This window comes from Balaenoptera musculus, chromosome 9, assembly GCF_009873245.2.
Source record: "Balaenoptera musculus isolate JJ_BM4_2016_0621 chromosome 9, mBalMus1.pri.v3, whole genome shotgun sequence".
NCBI lineage: Eukaryota > Metazoa > Chordata > Mammalia > Artiodactyla > Balaenopteridae > Balaenoptera > Balaenoptera musculus.
The window spans coordinates 12,810,500-12,834,107 of NC_045793.1; the positions used below are offsets into that span (position 1 = coordinate 12,810,500).

The 23,608-nt window shown below is 45.6% G+C and overlaps 3 gene segments (V, D, J or C); all 3 read right to left on the reverse strand.

The window, feature by feature from the left end:
* Nucleotides 1-1,675: 1,675 nt before the first annotated feature.
* LOC118901198 lies at nucleotides 1,676-5,833 on the reverse strand. The segment is given in 3 exon segments: nucleotides 1,676-1,985; nucleotides 2,109-2,238; nucleotides 5,816-5,833. Coding segments are annotated over 3 exon segments (458 nt in total).
* Nucleotides 5,834-7,576: 1,743 nt separating this feature from the next.
* LOC118901199 lies at nucleotides 7,577-8,121 on the reverse strand. The segment is given in 2 exon segments: nucleotides 7,577-7,944; nucleotides 8,076-8,121. Coding segments are annotated over 2 exon segments (414 nt in total).
* Nucleotides 8,122-11,816: 3,695 nt separating this feature from the next.
* On the reverse strand, nucleotides 11,817-12,336 carry LOC118901200. The segment is given in 2 exon segments: nucleotides 11,817-12,202; nucleotides 12,288-12,336. Coding segments are annotated over 2 exon segments (435 nt in total).
* Between the last annotated feature and the right edge of the window lie 11,272 nt (nucleotides 12,337-23,608).

The following is a 23,608-nucleotide window of genomic DNA, read 5'->3' on the forward strand; positions in this document are numbered from 1 at the left end:
CCCTCAAATCGTGATGCTGGCCCAGCTGACACGGACCTCAGAGGACTCCCAGCACAGGACTCGCGGCCTCTGAGGGTCCCCCGCTAGGATGACATTTTTGGCTGCGAGGGAAAGTCGCAGACCCATTGGGAGATTCCTCCTTTGTGCAGGCTGTACTATATCAGCCTGAGCCCCAGTTTCAAGTTCTGTTGATACACATTACCTGAGGACAACAATCACGGACATCTCAATGTCACTTTCTGTCGTGTCCTTGTTATCTTGAGGTCTGGGGAGTTCCAGCATCCATGACATCTGTGATCGAGGAAAGCCGAAACTGCAGACGATGCCAAAGAAGGACCCCAATGATTTAGACATGAGGAAAGGCTTCGTTAGAGCTTGGCGAGCCCAGGGAAGGGCTTTGGAGGACTCGCCTGCCCCAGCTTGTGTGTTGGGGAAACAAGACATGGCTCTCAGTGGTGTCACTGATGAAACCAATCAGTGATGTCACTGTCCTACCAGCCAGTGTCTCCTTCATCTACCCTCTGCCCCTCCCCCACCCTCTACTACCCCTCAAATGACAGCCATAAACCTTCACTCACATGGTCCCTGCTCCTGGCTGCCTTTCTTCTATGGGGCAATAGCCCTATAAGGTCCTACATTTTTTTGCCCCCCACCTGTCTCTTCACCATCAGCTCTGCTCTCTCTGTACCAGGCACACCTATCTAAACTCAGTTTTTTCCTCGTATGCACCGTGTTCTTTTCCAACCTAGGGATCTTTTTACAGGCTAGTCCTTCTGCACTGAGCGACATCCCTTCCTTATAGTCCCAGATCTCTACTTCATTCCTTACATGAAAATATATTTCAGGTATATTTTATTCTTACTCATGAAAAGTAAAATTTAAATTTTACTCAAATACATTAAGAAAAATATTTCCAGGTACTTATCTGAGGGAGAATTTGTTTGGTTGAGACACAGAGAAAACTATAATGTCAGTTGCATTAAAGTCTTGTCCATCAAAACACACTGTAGAAAACTGAAAACGTAAGCTACAGACTGAGAAAAGGTGTGAGGGCTGCCTACAAATGATAACGAATCAGTGTGAAATCATATGGTCCTCAGTGTTGCCAAGGAGGAGGCCATAGTAACAACTCTGATGATGTATGAGCTTTCCACTGCTGTCCAGCGGGACACACGAAGGCACGGCCGGGCCTCTGTTCTCACTGACCGGGATGCAGCGGCTAATGGTGGGGCAGCTGGTCTGTGGAGGGAGTGTGGACTTTGTACACAGTCATGTTGGTTTCCCGGTTCTGCTTCTTCTAAACCGTGAGACACTGGGAAAATGATTTAATGTCCCTGAGCTCTTTTATCTGTACAGTGGGCCTAAGAATATTGGATTTGCACGATTGCTGCAAAGCTTTAAAGAGTATGATATGTACAGAGAATCTAGCACACGTTAAGGGCTCAGTTGCCCCCCTTCTATTGACTTGGCTGCTGCTGGGAGACATGGAAACATTCAGTGCACACAGGTCAACCTGGGTTCTGTTCGCTGGCAGTGCTCTGGGCTCAGCAGATAACAGGAAGTGGATTTGAAACGGCTGAAAACATCCCTTGCAGGAGGGAAACCTGGGCAGGAGGCTGCACGCTCTCTCAGTGCTCAAGGCAAGGCAGGGAGGTTTGCACAGAACGCGGGTGACTCAGCAGGGCTGTGCGAAGCTGCGGGGACACAGGTGCAGGGCCAAGACGCTCAGCTCCAAGGAGCTCACGTTCAGCTCTGAGCGAGCATCACGGAACTGCTGTGCTGAGAGAATCGACCCGGGAAGTTTCCTTTTGCTCTCTGCATATTTTCATAAAACTCAAAGAGGAACTGGGGGCCCTGACCCAGGGCCTGTTGGTACCAAGACACACTGCGGTGCCCAGACATAGGGGAACACCTCAGTGTCACTGTCTGTCCTGTTGTTTTGATCACGTGTCTCGGAGTTTGGGTGACTCCAGACTCCAACGGGCCTGTGGGAAACACAGACATAAAATGAGCACCGGAGAGAGCTTGATGGTTATCCCCAAGGGGAGGTGGAGGATTCAGGAGTCGGGAAGCTCAGAAAGGCGATAATGTCTGTTCACAGGACTTACCTGCTTCCAGGAGATAAAGCGTCACCCAGGGAAGGAGGCTGGAGCCCAGGGCACGCGGGGCGGGCAGTGAGCGCCTGGCGCTCACCTTCTGGTCCTCCTGGGTGAGAGCTGAGCTCCGGCTTCGCTCTCCCTGATTGGAGGATTACCCTGTGATGGCCCCTCCCTGTTGTCCTCCCCCTGCAGGCTTCCCGAGGTCCTGCGCTCCTCATCTCTGTGATGCTGGGCTCAAACCAAGCTTTGTGTTGATATTTTCCTTTTCCGGGCAGCATTCCCAGCCCTCACCCTGAGCGGCCAGTGATGCAGAGACACCAAGATTTAGTCCATCTGACTGGGTCCGAAGGGGGCCTGGGTTGGCTATAAATTCTTGGGAGTGAAGATTCTCCAGAAACGAATTTCTGCCTTTATGGGCTCGTGGCACAGACCTAGTCAACTTGGGGTTTACTGCCCTCAAGCCCATCTTCAGTGTAGCATTCTGGAGAGTTTCTGTTTATCCCTCCAGACTCACCTTGCCCTGTGAGGCTGACCTTTACAGATTATAGTAACTGGGCTTCCTCTAGATTGAGTTTTGTTTATGGGACATAATGGCAGGCGAGTGAAGGGAGACAGGGCACCACTGTCCTGGTTTATGATAAATATGTACCCTTTTGGGGCTTCCCTGGTGGCACAGTGGTTGGGAGTCTGCCTGCTAGTGTGGGGGACGCGGGTTCGAGCCCTGGTCTGGGAGCATGCCACATGCTGTGGAGCAACTGGGCCCGTGAGCCACAACTACTGAGCCTGCGTGTCTGGAGCCTGTTCTCCGTAACAGGGGAGGCCACGATAGTGGGGGGCCCGCACGCCACGATGAGGAGTGGCCCCCGCTTGCCGCAACTGGGGAGGGCCCTCGCGCAGAAACGGGGACCCAGCACAGCCAAAAATAAATAGATAAGTTGATTAATTAAAAAAAAAAAAAAAGAAGTAATTAACACATCCCCTCTGGAGTCTGGCCGGAACCAGGAAATATTTGCAACAACTTATAAAAAAAAAAAAAATGTACCCTTTGGCTTCCTTCTCCCCATTACATTTCATCCTAGCTACTCTTTCTTACCAAAGGCTGCAGCACCTGGAAGGCAGCCAGTTCCCTAAATTACAGCAGCCAACTGCCCAGGGAACCACTCCCCTACTCCTTTCAGGCCAATGGGAATAAGAGCCACCCATTTATGCTGTCCTAAGACCCTTCTCTTCCCTTACCAGTCTCCCTAAACCCTGTCTCACCTTTATAAATAGGTTCTTCATTGGTCCTCCTCAACCCTCCCAGCACCCTGTGGAGTAGACAGTAGATGTAGCCAGGGAAAAAAGGAAAAACGAGCTTGGAAAATGCATTGGGCCTTTTTAAAGAGTAACAAAAGTCCTAACATTCTGCAGTTAGCAGTAACAGAAGTTCTAACTGTCTGCAATTAGCAATGATAAAAGTTCCAACTTTCTGCAATTAGCAGTAACAAAATTTCTAACATTCTGCAATTAGCACTGCTGAGACAGTCAGCAGAAGCAGAGAGAAATATGCAATGTGAAAATAAATAGTATGACTTGAGGACATAGAATCTGAAGAGGATCCAGGGAAGTATGACTCCCTTCCTCAGCTACTCCTACCCAGGGAAGTCTACAGCAGGGTGTGTTTCTTCACATACACAGTGGAGAACTTGGGGCTCCACGCAGATCCCTCCTCAGGACACTCTCTCTGATCCCCCTCAGTGGGCACTGCCCTCCACTGCAGGGATCACCTTTGATTTAAGAGGCAAGAAGGGAAGAAGAGGGCAAATTTTACAGAGAGTGGGAAGTGTTTGAAATATTTGAGATAATGTTCTGTTGAGTGAGAGAGTGAGCTAATTGGAATCTCAAAACAGAGATGTAAAGGCAGGTAAGGTTAGTGACTCGATTTATCATGCTAGATACCAGTTTGTGCAGGTGTGATTTATTCTGACAGCTCTCAGCTGCTGCCCTGAAAAAGAGAGATCAATGCATTCACTCAGGTTTGGGTTTCTGTAATGTGAGGGCAACCTAAGAAGATCATGGTAAAAGAATGAATATTTGCAAGATAGAGTTAAGAGAATGTATTATAACATCATCAATTCTACTCTATCAGGAGGTGATGAAAATATGGAAGGACCCTAAGGAATAGGAAGAAAGAAAGAATAGTTACCAATGGATAGGAGATCCCGGTAATGTCAAAGAACAGGTGTGGTAGGATAGGAAGCTGTGGGCAGAGTGGGATGATTAACTCATGAATTTGGAGGTGGGTCCTTTCCAGCTGATGGCAAGGAACAAGGGATGATGTTATTAAAGTGAAGAACTGGAGCAAGAAATAGAAAGAAAAGGCTCATAACTTTGGGGTAGGCAAAGAGCACCAAGTGTAAAAGAAAAAACTGTTAAGTTAGACTTTATAAAAATTTAAATCTTCAATTAACCAAAGTCAACATTAAAAAAGTGAAAAGGCAAGCCACTGTGGGAGAAGACCAACTCAGGCTATGTAATGGTCAAAAGACTCCTATCTAGAATATTAAAATATCCCTTACAGATCAATAATATAAAGACAACCTGATTTTTAAAGATGGAGAAATTCAAAAGCAGGCACCTTATAAGAGGAGATAGGAAGATATGAAAAAAGTAAATATCATTACTGATCAGTGAAGTGTAAATGAGACACCACTACAAACCCAATAGAATGGCTAACAATAAAAAGAACACCAAATGCTGGTGTGAACGGGGTGCCAAGGGAACCCCCACCCCTTGGTGTTGTAAATTGGTGCAGCCACTTTGGAAAACTATTCAACTGCTTCTAATAAAGTCAAATATGCCTCTACCCTATGAATCAATAGTTCTACTCATGTTTATACCTAAGAGAAATGAATGCTTTTACCCACAAAGACTTGTACAAGAATATTCAGCGCAGTTTTATTCATAATAGTTGAAAACTGGAGCAACCTATTCATCCATCTATAGGAGGATGGATAAACAAATTGTAATATACAATGGAATACTACTCAGTATTATAAAGAAAAAAGTACTGATAAACACAACAACATGAGTACATTTCAGAAATAATAATTTTGAGAACAAGAAGTCAATAAAACAGAGTATTTCCTATGTGGTTCCACTTATATGAAGTTCAAGAATAGACAAAACTATAGTCATAAAAGTCAGAAAAGTGGTTAGCTCTGGGAAGTAAACTGATTGGGAAGAGGCATGAGGAAATTTTCTTGGGTGGTGGAAATGTTCTTTATCTTGACTTCGGTCATGGTTGCACTGGTGTATGACTTTGTCAAAATTTACCAAGCAATACGTGTATTAATCTGAGCATTTTTCTCCCTATTTACACCTTAAATAAAGTATGACTAAAACATAAATAAACAATTACACAGGAGACGGGAGTCACGTACAATTTCATTGCTTGTATTCCACGTAGTACACCTTAGAAACTAATCACACACAAATAAGACAGGAACAATTCCATGCATAAAATATTGAGAACATGAGAAGTTCTCAGCGACTGAAGTATACAACATCCAAATTTGACCTCAAAATAAGCTGGACTGACAAGTTTGCTCAGAAATAGCAGAGGATCAATGGCTGAAGGAAAGCTGTAGCCAAACAAAAACTTCAACAACAATAAAAAAATCCTCAAAGTCTGTTGAAATCATTCCAAGCATCCTGAACTGCTGTAAAGGCCATACTTTGGCAAAATTGGTCATTCGTCAGTTTCACCATTTAGACTTTCAGCAGGTCGGCCAATTAGTGAGTTGAGTTTTTGCCCAGCAAGCAGGCAGCCTGCTTCCTTGTCTGCAAGCAGGTCCTGGGTCAGCCAGCGCTCCCCCAACCCAGGGTGTACATGGCACAGCAGGTCAAGGGGTGAGCAGCACATGGGGTTTGCCCTTCCTGTGAAGCCCAACTGTGGACCCCCAGACTTGGACTTACTGGATCCCACGTGAAGAAACCCTGCTCTTGTGTGTGGACTTCTACCTGTAAGAAGCTGAGGAGGGATACAGGCTGGGGGGGAGAATAAATTGTTGCCAATATCACTTTGTAATATTTTGCAAGAAAAAAAAAAATTGAAAAGCTCAAAGATTTTAATCCAAGCCAAAAGGATGATAAAAATGAGGTTCTTTCTTAATTTACAAATTGCCTAAAAGATGGGAATCATATACAATTTTATGCATGTAGTTCAACTTAGAAATGAATCACACACAAGTAAGAGAAGATGAGAACAGTCACAGGCATAAAATATTGAGAACGTGAGAAGTTCTCAGTGACCTCAAAAGACCTCATAACCTCAGAAGATGCAAAATACTGCCCTATGCCCACAGGAGAGACTCAGTTTGTCATCTTTTTTTGGATAATTCTACAGTTGATCATCTCAGGGTTTAATGCTGCTGTTTGATGCATCTACTAACATTTCCCCTAAGTGGTTTGTTTACTTATGTGTTTCATAATTTGTTATTGAGAATTGTTTTTCTCCAAAGAATTCTTGCTTGGTATTCAATGAGCCCCAGGCAACTTTGTGTAACAGTTTCAAGCTTGGAGAGCCCCAGATCACTCAGGGAATTTAAAGCGGCACGGCTGCTTTCCGCTTAGTTCTGCACTGAAAAAGAAAGTGAAATATAAATTTCATGTTAGATGCTGCTGTTCCTCTGCTTTATTCAATTACCAGAATATTCTGAATTGAGTGACGTAACACTAAGTGCTATTTGCATTTACTTTTTTTTAACCATTTTTAAATTGAAGTATAATTAATTTACAATGTTGTGTTAGCTTCAGGTGTTCAGCAAAATGATTCAGTTATATATGCATACATATAATCTTTTTCAGATTCTTTTCCATTATAGGTTATTACAAGCCATTGCATATAGTTCCCTGTACTATACAGTTGGTCCTTGTTGTTTGTCTATTTTATACATAGTCGTGTGTATCTGTTAATCCCAAACTCCTAATTTATCTCACCCCGCCCCCAACCCTCCTATCCCCTCTGGTAACCATAAGTTTGTTTTCCATGTCTGTGAGTCTATTTCTCTTTTGTAAATAAGTTCATTTATATCCTTTTTTAGATTCCATGTATAAGTGATGTCATATGATATTTGTCTTTCTCTGTCTGACTTCACTTTGTATGATAATCTCTGCGTCCATCCATATTGCTGCAAATGACATCATTTCATTTTTTTAATGGCTGAGTAATATTCCATTGTGTATATGCACCACATCTTCTTTATCCATTCAGCTGTCGGTGGACATTTAGGTTGCTTCCATGTCTTGGCTATTGTAAATAGTGCTGCAGTGAACATTGGGGTCATGTGTCTTTTCAAATTAGAGCGCACACACACACACACACACACACACACACACACACACACAGACACCCCTTACGCTGATGGACCTCAGTTCACACAAGTCTGGTGAGAGCTTCAGAATGAGCAGTTTTTCTCCCCTGGTGAGACGTGGCCTCAGGAAGAAGTGTCCGCCTCACGCCTGCGGCTGAGGTTTTTGTGCGGAGAGCGGTGACCGTGCCATGCTGTGGATTCACTGCTGGCACAGAGGTACAAGGAGGTCTCGTTGGTGCTGGCCGACTCCAGGGTCAGGGGGAAATGTTCAGTCTTGTTCCGGGAGACACTGTACCCTTCCGTGATGTCCCCTTCGCCAGTGCTGCCGACGCCATTCGAATAATGGATCAGCCTTGGCCCCTGTCCCGGATCTTGCCGATACCAGAACATTCCCAGATGGTTCATATGCTGAGAACATTCCAGGACCATCTTGTTTCCTGCTCGTATAATATGGTATCTTGGCTTCTGGGTGACTGCTGCATCCACGGGACCTGTTGAAGAGGCAGACACACAGTAAAGATGAGGCTCAATGAGTAACCTGGATCTGCAAAGGAAAGGGAAAGCCTTGGAGCTGGGACTCTGCAAACCCACAGCAGAGGTTTCAGCCGAGTTCCGAACTCACCTGCCACCAGCAGACAAAGAATCACACAAAAGAGGTTGGGGCTCATGGCAAGGTGAGGGCGAGAAGAGGGTCGTCCCCGCTAAATGCTCTGATCCACAGGCCTGAGAGAGGGAGCTGGGGGGCTCTTCTTCAATGGCCAGGTGGGTCTGCCTGGGACGTCACTCCTCCTACCCCTGCAGATTCTCCCGGCCCCGGGAGGACCCCCTGTGACTTGGCTCAGGTGAGGTCAGCGTCTCCTCTCCTACACGTTGCTTAGCATGCCTGCAGGGGAGATGGAGTGGGGTTGCGATGCACTGACTTTTGGGTGCACTCCACCCCCTGGGTTTCCCTATTCCTCTGACACAGTTGCTCCTTGTCTGCACCTGCCCCCGACATCAAAGCTGCTTCGCCCAAATCCTTCAACTGTGGATCTCATTACAGTTTAGAGGGACCTCCCACTTCTTCCATAGCTGTAGGTAGTTTGGCAATAGCGGAAAACTTCTTCAACAGCTGTCGAGTAGTGGATCCACGCCTAAGTTTTTCTTAACCCTTTTCCTCCCAGGCTGCTCTCCCAGACTCTGCCCAGAGCCCCTTAGATCTCGGTGGCGTCATAGTGCCATCTTGTGGCCAATACCTGAAGTTTCATCATTGTTTCTTCTGCAGTGGCCCAAGGGGTGCTGGGAAGTGTCTGCATGATCACCTTTTGTACTCAACTTCCTTCAACCCTAATCCCATCACCAGTTCTAACCCAAACTATTCCTTTGATTTATCATGCTTAATAGGCCACCCTCATTCTGCTTAACCACTATCGCATTATCTGGCAGTTATAGGCCAACTGAGTTCTTCCCCCTTAAAATTATCTTCTGAAAGGGAGAGGGATAGAATGGGAGAAATTAAAGGAACTAATGTTTAGTTAAACTAATGTTTACTTTAAACTAATGTTTAAAGTAGGAAGAAAAACACAGACGTTGAAGTGTAAGGAGATTCTTTTACCTTCATTACAAAAGATAAACAAAAATGCTGAAGAAAATAAAAGACAATCAATGTTAACTCCAAAATATAGATTAGCAAAGGACTGGGAAGATAATGAAATTACCTTCGAGATGGGGTCAAATGTGTACGAATAAAAAGTAAAATTGGAATGTAAGAAAAATAAGAACATCTTACAAGGCATTAAGCAATCACGGAGGAAACAGTATCTGATGGGGAAATAAGGATGGATGGAATTAAGACCAGCAAGGGACAGTCTCCACTAAATGAAAAGTTGTACAATGTGCTTCTGCTGATTTGAGCAGCAGGGAGGGAAGAGATGATTCTGGAAGAAGCAGAGGAGTTAGGAGATGTGAAAACATCGGTACAAAATAGTATTATAAGGAAGCTGAATCTGCCACGTTCATGTGGCAAAAATGGGGAAAAAATGGAAAAAAAAAATTGAAGATGAAGTCTAGAAAGGGAGTCCTTGGAATGGGATTCCAAGAGCAGGGAATTCCCATGTGTGCCCTGGCTTTCCTCACTCCCCAGAGGCACAGGGCAACAGAGCAAGGGGAGCTTTGCTGATGCCACAATTAAAGACCAGCAAAATTCCCTCCCATGGATGCTCAGTCCCTGGGGAAAGACATTTGGTGTCCTGAGCCACTACAATTTCTGATAAGTGGATTTGGGGCAACTGACACTCCCCTTACCTGCTATGCAAGGCTCAGGGAGCCCCTACTATGGCCATGACATTCAATCCCAGTCTCGGAGCTGGGTTATCTCTTAGGACTCCCAGAAGACATTATCCATAATCATATACACTCTGACCTTAGATTTCATACATTCAAACTGCAGCTTCGCGCACAGATGGATGGAATATGTTATTTACAATATAGGTGTTTATACTTATAACGAATATCTCTAACAATATATAATATAGCAAATACATAAAAAGGAATGGGGCATTAGAAAATAAGGTAAAGATTTCAGGGAAATTATTTCAAATTGAAAGGCTAGGGCATGAAATAAAACAGTCTCTCGAGAACAGATTTACTCAGGGAATCGAGATGAAACTGGAGAGGTTGTAAAAGTATGCTCTAGTGTAACTGTCAGGACAGGAGCAGTGAAAACATGAAAACAAAATAAAGTGGGCTGCTGAAATGAGGCAGAGGAAATGAAGTCTTGTTGTTTTCAACGTTGTGTTTGTCAATTAACTGGCACAAAAGTAGTAAGGATTTTACTTAAAACAGGAAGAGAAGTCTTGATGCTGTGTTGTGGAAAACTTCCAGTGTGACAGGGACAGAAGAGGCTTTAGAAGAAAGAATATGCCCCAGGAGGTAGTTGAAAACTTTCCAGATGCCAACCACAAGCGCAGAGGAGATTCTGCTCACTGCACAGACAGGCAGCCAAAGCCATGCATTTGGGCAGCCCCCTGAAGGTCCCATGGAAGACTGTTATGTCCAGGACTTTGGGTCCTTGCCTTGGAGCACTGAGCTGGCCCTGGGACTCCTAGAACACAGGAGCCATAATGATTTCTATCCACCAACATTTACAGCCGCAGTATTTCAGGAGTTAACCTGTGGTCTCTTTCTATCCAAAGAACAGCTGATGTCCAAATCAACCTCTTTTTTTCTTGGTGAATGGAAAGCAAAAAAACAGCCTATTTAAGGTCTCTAGGAACCGCAAGGAGAGAGAAGGATGAGGTGAAAAAGAAGGAAGCGACTGTGTGACACTGTTTGATTAAGCTGCTGGCACAGAGATACACGGCCGAGTCCCCGGGCTCCGCTGGCTGGATCTTCAGATGGGAGTTCGAGCCCTCAGGTCTCTCAGCAGAGAACCGATCATTATGCATCCCCGATGCCTCTGGTGCATCCTTGTTTTGAAAGTAAATCAAAAGCTCTGGGGCCTGCCCCAGTGTCTGTTAGTCCAATAAAGGGAAACATGACCAGAAATTGGGTCACACCTGAGAACTACAGCCTGGCCCGTCCCTGTGACCCTGTGCCTGGGGGACTGGGACACTCCAGCTCCTGTGTGACCTGTGGGGACAGACGTTGGGACAGTAAGGAAGAACATACTTGTAATCATCACACACACACACAGAAGACAGAGGCCCGCTTGCGAGTAGGAAGGAGGCGTAATCCGCAGTAACAAGGGGAAAGTTCATAGTCCGGACCTGGAAAAGCTCAAACAGAGACACCCCGACCGTGTTCACAATCCTCCTGGGAAACGGGTGTGCCCAGAATTGCCTGACCACCCAGCGGGACCTTGAACGGGAACATGGGCAGGAGTTAATCACCACAGAAGGAACGGTCTGCGTCCAGTGCAGAGGAAATAGCTTCTGACGTCTCTGAGATGGGAAGGGACATGACCCAGATGAGGGGGCGAGCAGCGTGGCTGGAGTAGAGAGGGCTGGAAATCTGAGGTCAGGGAGGTGGGAGAGACCTGCCCCACCAGGGAAAGGCAGGAAAGAGCAGAGAGCACGTAAGGGCCAGTCTGGGGGTAGAACCTTCCAGAGAAACAGAAATGAGGTGCCTGGGGAGAGACAAGAGGATCTGGATGTGTGTGATTTACCAACAACGTTCCCTCCTGGAGGTCTCAGACTCAGGCTGAGGGCCAGGGGTCAGAGCTGGGGAAGCATGTTTCTGCTCACAGGGCAGCTGCAGAGGAAAGACAGAGAGTGATGGTGGACACACGTCTGCAAGGCCGTGCAGTCAGGTCTGGGCTGGCCGAGACCACACACTGAGGGTCGCAATGCAGGCACCTGGCACCGGGGCTCCAGGGCTCTAGGTGCTAGGAGCCTGCAAGAGGCTCTGCTGAGTCCCGGGGTGCAGGGCCTCCCCTGCCTTTTTGTGCAGAGAGGGGTTGGCCGTGCAGAGCCGTGGAGTAACTGCTGGCGCAGAGGTACACAGACGTCTGGGAGGGGGTGGCAGACACCAGCGTGAGAGGGAAGTCCTCGAGGTTTGATCTGGAGACGCTGTACCCGTCGGGGACGTCTCCTTTGTTGGTGGTGCCAGTGGCAGACGAGTAGTGGATCAGCCTCAGCCCGTGTCCCAGGTCCTGTCGGTACCAGCACATATAGTAGTGGTCCAGATCCTGGGCACATTTCAGGGTCACGCTCTGTCCTGTCCTCAGGACCTGGAATTTGGGGTCCTGAGTGACACCAGCATTGCCTGGACCTGTGGAGAAGGAGAAGCTGATGCTGCAGACACAGGGGACACGCTTGGTGCCGGGACCCCGAAAGGGACCCTGCCCGAGACTCACCTGCCTGCAGAAGACGGAAGGCCACACAGCACAGGAGGCTGGTGCCCATGGCGGGGGCGCGCGCAGAGGGGTCTTCTGTGTGTTGATGAGAGGGGAGCGGGGCTCTCCAGAGAGTCATTCTGAGGTGTCACTGTCCCTGCCAGGCCCCAGAGCCAACCCGTCACAGGGGGCCACGCCCCTTCCCCCCGAGGCTGAAATCAAACATGAGCCTCCTGCGAACAGCTCAGAACAGGAAGGTCGCGGCCTCTGAATGGATGCCTGTCTTACATGTTTTGTTAACTTTTCTGTAAAACACTTTGCAACTTTATGTGTATTTTATCCCAGAGATAATTCTTCGTTAGTACGTGTATTGGTTTCATTTATCTAATCTAGTTTTGAATTTCGGGGAAAATCCTTATGGCTTCCGGCTGCCCTTTATGACTCATGCGGCCCAAATACTCTTCAAGTGTCTGTTTCTACTTTGTTTCATTGATCACGGTCCTGGCCCTGTCCTTCCACCTACAATGATTCTTCTGGTATCTGGTTTCCCAGCCTTGGGCTCATCAACATTTGAGGAATCATTTGGCTCTATTTCTTGTCAATTCACCGACAGGGGCAGCTGGCAAATGCAGCTGCAGCTCCTTGATGTTCACCTGGGCACGTGCTTCCTGTGTCCGGAGGGGGACGTCTAGCAGCAGCAGAACCGCATCACGACTGTGACCGACCTTCCTCTGTGGAGAGATGGTTGCCCGGCACCGCGGATGACATGTTATCACAAAGGAATACAGACGCGGGAGGGACGGGGTGAGAGGCGGCAGACTCCAGGGTAAATGAAAGATGCTCTGTTTTTACCTGAGACATCCATTCCATGGGGGAATACCTCCTGGTGTAGCATGGCTGCCATTAATTGAGTCACAAATATCACAGAGCCCCAAACTGTATCTTGTTGCACGTAACCCCACACTTAGAAGGACCCCGTACTTGCTGCAATGTTCTGCTGCCGTGATATTCATTCTAAATAAGTTTTGAATCACGGGTCCTGCAAATTATGTAGCTGGTCCTGAGTACATGATTTTGGACCTGTGGGTACTTCCTGATGTGCTGGTTTCCCTTGAGCATGACCACATGTCTGGGGTCTTGGTGACTCGGCATTCCTGGGGTCTGGGAGAGAAAGACACAGAAACTAAAGTCAGAAGCAAAGAAGGATCCTGATGTAACCACAACAAGAAGCCTTGATTTGGGGCCTGGCAAGCCCCGGAGTGGTTCCACATCTGTGCTCAGACTTCCCTAGTCCAGGAGACAGAAGGCCACACAGCACGGGAGACTGGTGCACAGGCAAGGCCAGAACAGAAAGGGGGACTTTCCAGCTCGAGGCCTGTGTCTTGGATACTGGGGATAAAAGCCAAGGAAACCCTTCTCCTGACGTGAAATGATCTCTCACCGAAATTGCTACTGCCTGTTGTCTGCACAGCCCAGCACACAGTGTGTGAACATGAAGCCTTGCTCTGTGTGTGTCTCATGGGATCTCAAAATAATTTCCTGGGAGATGATGACTTCTTATCAAAATATCATTATAAAATGATTTCTGGGAAGGGGTGCATGAGAAAAGAAATTTCTGAAAGTGAATAAATAAATTTTATGAAAACAGCCTGTACCACCCGGCAAGACCTTATGATGGTCATTTTATCAAACTTTCCATCCCCAGCGAGGATTGTCCCTGGAGTGGATATTGTGTATCACATGATTTCAAGCACTTTTTTTAACCGTAACACTTTCCAGGAGCACCTAAGTGTCTTAAATATTTAGCTCTGTGCTAAAGAGGAATCGTTTCAATGGTTAGAGACCTTAAATTTTCACTAAAAAGATGCCTGAACAAAACGAATCTATAGCAACAGAAATCATTTCTTTGGTTTTCAGGGATGGACAGGGACATGGGAAAGGGGTATGAAGGAACTTTCTGGGAGATGGAAATGTTTCTATCTCTTAATAGGGTAGATATTACATGGGTATATACGTATATATTGAGCAAAACCATTGACCTGTCAATTATAAAGTGTGTAATGATTATTGTATATACATTTGATCCTTGAACAACACAGGTTTGAACTGTGTGGGTCCACTTTTTAATAAATACATACTACAGTACTGCAGGATCTGTAGTTAGTTGAATCTGCAGATGCAGAACCGCGGATACGGACATTCAAGTGTGAGGTTATATGTGAATTTTTGACTGTGGGCTTGGGGGTGGCTCAGAGCCCCTAGACTCTGCTAAACTCCACATTGTTCAAGGCTTAACTATAATTCATCCGTCAATAAAGTTGATTTAAAAATGCCTGATGAGGGAATGTATATTACATGCTCTGGTTAATTTCATGTAATGAATCATCAGGCATAAATATTCACCTTTCTGTGACCTCTGAAGTCCTCAACTATAGGCAAAATATGTCCATCTCTAACTTTGCCCCTGGGAAACGGTGGAAGAGGCCGTCAGAGATTAGCAAAGGGAGTCAAGAAATGCAGAGTCCTGTTATGTGCCAGGTACTTCATGCTTACTAAATTTTTATGCAACCCTGGAAGATGGTGTGATGGCTAATGTAATGTGTCAACTTTGGCTGGGCCACAAGTATTTAGTTAAACACTATTCTGCGTGTTCCTGTTAGGGTGTTTTTGGAAGAGATTAACATGTGAATAGGCAGACTTTAATATTAGATTAGATTAACATTTTAGCTAGTAAAGCAGATGACCTTCCATAATGTAGGTGGGCCACATCCAATCAGTCGAAGACATGAACAGAACAGAAAGCCTAATCTTCCCAGGTAAGAGAGAATTGTCCAGCTGATGGCCTTCGCTGGAACATCAGCTCCTTCTGCCTAACAGCCTTTGAACTTAAACCTCAGCTCTCCCTGGATCTCTAGTACCACCAGCCCAGCTGCAGATTTTAGACTTACCAGCCTTAAAAAAAAAGTGAGCCAACTCCCTTAAATTATATATATATATTTGTTCTATGGGGGGGACTGTTCTATAGGGCAGGGACCACAGGTGTTGAGGACAGACCTGAGTCTGATTCCGTGCTCTTACAATTGTGAAATATGAGATCTGGGCAAGACACTTCTCCTCAGATATACAAACAGGTAAAATAATACCTATTATGCATGCTCTTTGGGAGCATTCATACATATCAAAGAAATAATATCTGGGAAAGGCTGTCTGCTTTACCAGGGCCTGGCACTGGCTGGCTGGCAGTCAACGCCCTCGCGGCCACTTCCTGAGCCGGGGCAGGAATGTTTTTGGACCAGAGGCAGCCGATCATGCAGGGCTGCGTCTTGGCTGCTGGCACAGAGATACGGGGCCGCCTCCGTCAGCTCCAAGGAGCTCAAGTCGGGCTCAGAGCTAGAGTCACTGAACTATTGACCTGAGAATCTATCTAGGATGTTTCCTTTCCCTCTCTCTTCCCCTCTGTAATACTCAGCTGGGAACTGATGGCCCTGGCCCAGGGCCTGTTGGTACCAGGACACAGAGAGGTGTCCAGAGACAGGGGAACATCTCAGTGTCTCTTGCTGTTGTCTTGATTTGATCACATATTTTGGGGTCTAGGTGACTCCAGAATCCACCGGGCCTGTTGTGGGGAGACAGAAGGAAGCTGAGGGCAGAGCGCTGGGAAGCCCCCTGCTGCAGCCCTCATTGGCTTGTATCTCGGGATGGCAAAGGCATATCAGAAGCTTCCACACTGTGCCCAGGACTCACCTGCTCCCAGGAGACAAAGAGCCACACAGCAGAGGAGCCTGGAGCCCATGGCAGCGTCAGGAACCAAACAACTCCTAGCTCGGGGCGGGTCTCCTGGGGTGAGTGGTCTAAAGAGCTGAACCTCCTGTTTCCCTCGTGGGGGATTTGCCCATGATGTCACTGCCCTGATGTCTCTGCAGGCTGCCTCCTGGTCCACTGCACCCCTTGGCAGGACCCAGGCCGGCTACTCTATGCCATTCCCTGCCCTGCACAGCCCCTCGGCAAAGGGTGGGTGTGAGGTGGGTACCATCGCCACGTCCCCATATGCCCACGACACACTTGTTCTCCTCTGCCTGCCCCTGCCTGACAACAATCACCCAGCCCTCCCCAGCCATCCCAACCCCTTCACCCTCCACTTCCTTTGCAGGCTCCAGGAGACGCCTGCTTGGTGCATCCTGAGGCTCAAGACGCATCTCCACCTCCCTGAGCGGTGAGAAGTCTGTGCTGGCTCCTCCTGTCCTGGGGCTACTCAGTGAACTCAGCCAGGCCCCCTGATGCAGGCATGTAGGCAAGGTTCCCTTAAGCTGCCCTCTCCTGGGTGACTGTCAACCCCATCAACGGCGCCATGAGTACCGTGGGCCCACAGTGCCTCCGAGTGGCCAACTGTCCACGGTACCATGGATTTACAGTTTCTGTCTAAATCAAGAATAGAAATTCCCCACAACGCCACCTGCAAACCACTACACACACACAAACAGACACACACACACAAACACACACACACAAACACACACACGCACAAACACACACACACACACACTCCTGTTCTACTGCCTTCCCAGCCTGGCTGAATTAGGGTTGATCTTCAAATCCACTCTTAGCCTGTGGAGGTAAAAGACTGTATGATCCATTTCCATTAAGAAGCAGATACTTGCTGCACCATTGCAATGACGGTAGTATGCCAAGACGGAATAATACGGGCATAAAAGTAAACACTCTGACGATTTCAAGTGAAGCCAGGCTGGAAACGTGTATTCCATAGCTCCTTCTGACTAATCGGATCCATAGTTTCCAGATTTTATATTTAAATTAAGTATTACCAAATTCTAGGTAGTGCATTTTATAAAGAGGTTTTATGTATATTAACCCATTTATTTCTGAACTTATAAAATCCTGAAATAAACAACCATGTCAGCAGAAGACCTAACTGGACATTTCTCCAAAGAAGACATACGGATAGCCAAAAGGCACATGAAATATGCTCAACATCACAAATTATCAGAGAAATGCAAATCAAAACTATAATGAGGTAACACCTCACATCAGTCAGAATAACTATCATCAGAAAGTCTACAAATAATAAATGCTGGACAGGGTGTGGAGAAAATGGAACCCTCCTACACTGTTGATGGGAATGTAAATTGGTACAGCCACTATGAGAATATTATGGAGGTTTCTTAAAATCTAAAAATAGAGTTAACTTATAATCCTGCAATCCCACTCCTGGGCATAAATCCTGACAAAACTATAATTTGAAAAGATACATGCACCCCAATGTTCATAAGGCACTTTTTACACTAGCCAAGATATGGAAGCAACCTAAATGTCCATGGGCAGATGAATGGATAAATATCTGGTATATATACACAATGGAATATTACTCAGCCATAAAAAAGAATGAAATAATGCCATTTTCAGCAACATGGCTGGACCTAGAGATTACCATAGTAATGAAGTAAGCCAGACAGAGAAAGACAAATATCATATGATATTGCTTATATGTCAAATCTACAGAAAAAAGATACAAATAAACTCTTTTACAAAACAGAAATAGACCCACAGACATAGGAAAAAAACTCGTGGTTACCAAAGGGGAAAGGTGGGGTGGGATGAATTAGGAGTTTGGGATTAACATGTACATACTACTATAAATAAAATGGATAAACAACAAGGACCTACTGAATAGCACAGGTAACAATAATCAATATTTTGTAATGACCTGTAAGGGAAATGAATCTGAAAAAGTATATATACATATATGTGTGTGTGTGTGCATGTGTGTGTGTATGTGAATCACTGAGCTGTACACCTGAAACTAACACAACAATGTAAATCAACTCTACAGACAAATGCAAAGAAGAAATTGAAAACACCCCAACTCCAAATTCTGAAATTGTTATAGTTCGGAGAGATTAGGGAAATTGCAAGAGAGGGGCAGTTTGGATTCAAACCCACGTTTAACTATAAAACCTATATATATATATATATTTTTTTTTTTTTTTTTTTAATTCTATGTTACCGTTCCATTAACACTTTACACTATACTCACTGGGAACTATATCAACAAATGTACTTTGATTTGAAGAGGGCTGAATATGGAATATTATGATCAGACTTAACACTGACATAAACATACCCAGAAAAGAAAATGTTAAAATGTTCACACAAATTGGAAGCCTGGGCTTGGGTCCAGTTGTTCATACACTAGGATAAATGCCTGAGTTGTGCTGGGAAAAAAGTATTCCACGCAGCTATATATATAAGTGGGCATTACTTCATTCATTTCACAGGTGTCAAATGGTATCAATTATATATTGGTAAAAATAAAGTTCATTCAGTTTTAAGTAAAAATAAAAGACACATTTTTCATTTTCACCAAGGATTTTATTGAACAATGTATTCATTCACCAAATGAACTTTTTGGCCAACCCCAGTATATACACACTTAGCTTTTCCTATGAAAGGAAAGGGAGCAAGGTAGTTTTTATAGATGAAATCGTGTCTCCCTGAAATTCATATGTTGAAGTCCTAAACCCCACTGTGACTGTATCTGGATTTAGGGCTTTGAGGGAGGTAGTTAAAGGTAAATAACATGATAAGGGTGGGACTCTAATAAAACATGACCGGTGCCCTTAGAAGAAGAGGAGGTGACACAAGAGAGCTCTTTCTCTGTGAAGCACAGGGAGGCCACGTGAAGACGCAGGGAGAAGGCAGCTGTCTACAAACCGGAAACAGAGTTCTCACCAGAAACCAACCCTAGCACCTTGATCTTGGACTTCAGGCCTCCAGAACTGTGAGAAAATAAATGTCTGTTGTTTAAGCCACACAGTCTGTGGTATTTTATTATGGCAGCCCGAGCAAACTAATCAATAGTCTAGAGCCGTGAATGTCAGGATAAAAAGCAAAGAGGCAGGCACGTCCGAGCCAGTGCTTGAAAGATGAGCAGCACGTGGTCCTGCTTCAGGAGGAGAGAGGGCCCTCTAGGCCATGGGAAGGGCAAGAGCAGATGCAGAGGACTGGAAAGGCGTCGGCGTTTCAGGGAATTTTACAGGGATATTTGGTCACAGAGTGTCACGCCTCCTGATACTCTGGAGCAGATAGAATCTGGGTGGTGAAGCGTTAAAAAGCGATTCCAGGGAAGCAGAACTGATGTGGGGAGCCCTTGCCTGTTTATAATCGGGGGAGGCCTGCCCTCATCTCTGGGCGGGAGGCACCCGTCTTTGCCCCAAGGAGGCGGGACTGGGGTGAGAGGTCAAGAAGGAACAGGTCAGAGTCATGTCCAGGCTTCTCACACCATCCTCACATCATCTGTGTGGTGATGGCCTCACCTGGACCAGCCCCCAGGTGATGCTGGTTGTTATAAGGCCTGGCTTAGTATTTTCTGGTGATTGAAGACCTTGGGAGGGAGGAAGAAAGAGATCATGTTACAAACAACACAGTTTTTACTGATTTTGTAGCTCTAGCTCTGTTCTCAAGCATCTTAGCCATATTTTATATCCTAGACTTTCCCCAAATCTCCATTTCTTCTTCCTAAATTATATAAAGCAAACCCCTGATTCTATTAGAATCACACATTTATTGAGTAATTTTGCTCCCCCAATGCACTCTCTCTCCCTCAAAAAGAGCCCGCCAGCTATTAAGTTACAAACTCTTCCTCTCCCTGGTAGCACAGAGTGCCAGGCCCGGAAGGTCATGTTGGAGGGAACCTGCTAATGTAGCCCCATCCTCTGAACATATCTTCTTGACCTCTCTGGTCCCTCCTCTGAGTGGCACAAGAGCCCGTGGCTGCTTTCCAGTGCCCTCAGTCATTTTCCTTTCCCACTGCAATCTCTGGGCTCTCATGCATCTGTCAGCTCTGAGGTTGCCCCCCCACTGGGGCAGGGAGGTTTGCACAGAACGCAGGTGACTCAGCAGGGCTGTGAGAAGCTGCGGGCACACAGGTGCAGGGCCGAGTCGCTCAGCTCCAAGGAGCTCACGTTCAGCTCTGAGCGAGCGTCACGGAACTGCTGTGCTGAGAATCGACCCGGGAAGTGTCCTTTTGCTCTCCGCATATTTTCATAAAACTCAAAGGGGAACTGGGGGCCCTGACCCAGGGTCTGTTGGTACCAAGACACACTGTGGTGCCCAGACATAGGGGAACACCTCAGTATCACTCGGTGTCCTCTTGCTTTAATCAGGTATCTTGGTGTTTGGGTGACTCCAGAATCCACTGCACCTGTGAGGCAAGGAGACAGGGGCTGGAGAAAGAACGCAGGAGAGAGCCCGATGGACCCCAGTGGATTCAGGCGCAGTCAGGCTTAGAACAGAGATGCCACGCCTGTACCAAGGATGGACCTGCTGCCAGGAGACACAGAGCCACACAGCAGAGGAGGCTGGAGCCCATGGCAGGAAGGGGCAGAGCTGGGCAGGCGTCACCTGACTCAGAGCTCTGGTTCTCTGAGAGCTGAAGTTCTGGGCATCCTTTCTCTGCTTGGAGGTTAGGCAGTGACGTCACTGCTCTGATGTCATTGCCTCTGCTGGTTCCCATGAGCCTGGCCTCCCTTTCCAGGTCAGCTGATTCAGGAACGCTGCTTTGTCCTGCAAAGTCGCTTATGTGACATGTGGGGCTGGACTGAGCTGGCCTCAGCGAGGCTGGGTGAAGGCCACGTGCCCATCCCCACAGCTCCTTTGCTTTTCCTTTGAGGCAGGTGTTTCTCTACCTGTCCCTGCCCCCTCCCAGCTCTACACCCTTCACTTTCCCTTGTGACCTCAGAGACTCCCTCATCACTGCATAGGTGAAGTTCACGGCTCCCAGCTGGGACAGCACACCTGCAAATTAGTGTCTATGCTATTAAGCCTTCCAGAGGATAAAGGCACCAAACAAAGCTGTTTCTTAACCCTCCTGGTCCCAGGCACCTAGCTCTGTCAGCTTGCTCTGCCCCAGAAACTTTTGGAGTTTGGCAATTCCACAGTGCCCCCATGCGGTCTGTGGGTGGTAACCAAGACATTGTCTTTGCCGTGATGTAATAATTATGGGATGTGTTTAAATTAGAAACTATTTCACTGTTTGCCTATTGCACTGTGTTTTTGTTTGTTTGTTTTTTGTGGGGTTTTTTGCTTTGTTTTTCCTAAAGGGACACACACACACACAGGCCCTAGCTGATTTGTGATTTTGTATTTTAAGAGAAAAAAGAAATGTGGCCATGGCGGAAATGTTTTGACTTTGAGAAGATTTTGATGAGGGAAATGGTACAAACCTGGTCTAGGTTAGGTGAGATGCTAAAGTTAATTTTCCTTAGATAACCGAGGACAGCTCGCTCAAAGCAGACCACTTAGGTCTCTTTGCAAGGTCCCCACTAATCAGCTTACCCCAGAATGAAGAAAATAATACTCCCTGTTTCTGTACTGCTGGAGAATTTCTTTATCTTCTATGTCTCTCTTTTAGAAATCCTCTTTTTGCCTCTGTTCTTTGATAATATATAATGCCCATTTGCCCATATATGAATAAATATGTGTGTAGATAAATTATATTTCTCTAGGTTTTTCTTTGCTGCCCGTGTGGGAAATAAAATATTCTAACCTTCTGCAATTAGTATGCTAGAAAGGAAAGGTCATTCTGGATTAATGTAGGATAACAAAATAAACAGAAGGATTTGGGAAAACAGAATCTGAGAAGGACTCAATTCCAGAGCCAGTATCTCCCATTTGCTACTTCTGACTTTTAGTTTACTTCCAATCCAGGTTTCTTTACATATTTACATTTGACTTACCTGTTATTCAGTTTTACATAGTGCATTATATAGAGTGAATATAGATAGTCTAATGGAATCTATTTCTTTACTTCAAAGTCCAAAGGCAACAAGCCCATCACATACCACTGAGAAGAGATGACTGATCCAGCTGCACGTGACACTGATGGGCAATGCATCGATGTCATCAATGACTAGTTGCTGTGCCAACGAGCCAGGAGTTACCAGTACCTCTTATAAGACCCACCCAGTGGAGGAAAATTCCACCCTGAGCGATGCTCCATGGATAGAACCAGATAAAATTATCTCAAGCCCAGATGGAAATGTCCTATAACTAAATATTTTTTCTGAATTTTGCGCATACATAACTCAAAACCTTTCACAATAGCAGCTGATGTGTCTTATGGAGTTTCTAATGGTAGAGAAGGAGAAGTTTCTACACAAAATCATAGAAGTATAAACAATCACTATAAATCACACTAAGGAAAGTGTGTTTCTCAGTTTTAAGGAACACTTGGCATTTTTTGGCTTCAGTTAGATAAAACTGCCAGATTGCCAATCAGTTCTTAACTACTGATATTTGAAAAAAAACAGAACATCTGAGATTGCTTAAGAGATGCCTGAGACCCCGTGATAAACAGCCATTACATCTCAGACAAGAGGAGCCCAGCCGATATTACAACAACGCGTGAAATATGAGGGCACTGACTTCTGGATCCTGCTAAAATTGTGAACTAGCATCATCTCCTGGCTCCTTCTCCAGGGAAACCTGATGAGGCAAGAAGCAAATATGAACACTAGAGACTCACCAAAACCAAGAGAATATTCTGGAAAGATTGAATCTATTTGGGGCTGGAATATGAGTAAGATGAGGGGTGAGCCCAGGAGAGCAGTGATAAAACAAGATGGTAAAAATAATTTAAGCTCTGCTCTTACCCGACCTCTTCTTTGCTCTGAAACAATCTTACCTGCATTTTTACTGCAGAAATCAATAGCAGGATAAGTGATACCATTAAAGGACTGAAAACAAAAAAGATAACCAACTGGACAGTATATATCCCCAGAAAGTGAATTATTGAACCCGATGAACCAAAAATTTATAACAAGCAGGACAAGTATACTACGTGAAGATCTGCAATATAAACAAGAATATAGAAGATGTCTACCACATAAGAAAATTTAAGGTCAACTTATCGAAGATCTTACCAGCAGCCCACCTAGTATATTTTACATCAGCATTTCGAAGTGCTGTATTATGGAGAAGAATGTTCATGTTCTCTAATTCTCTAAAAGAAGCCAATGTTTCATGTAAACACTATGTTTTCTTTCCAGTAGGAACTAATATATATTACCCTTTTCTTAAAATAATGACTCCTATCATCAGGGGATTTTTTTCCCCCGTTTTTATAAAAACAAGATTTCAGTTAATACATTTATAACCCAGATAAGATTTGTGAAGCTCTCTCTTCTTTGAAAACTAGGTGAAATTTCCCAGAGGTTACAAATTCCAAAAGCTATGGAAATTCAAAGCCCTTCCAGAGATCTCTGACCATGCCCATGGACATTTGTATTCTCCTGGTCTTCTCTAACCCTGTCTCATTACCTGTCCAT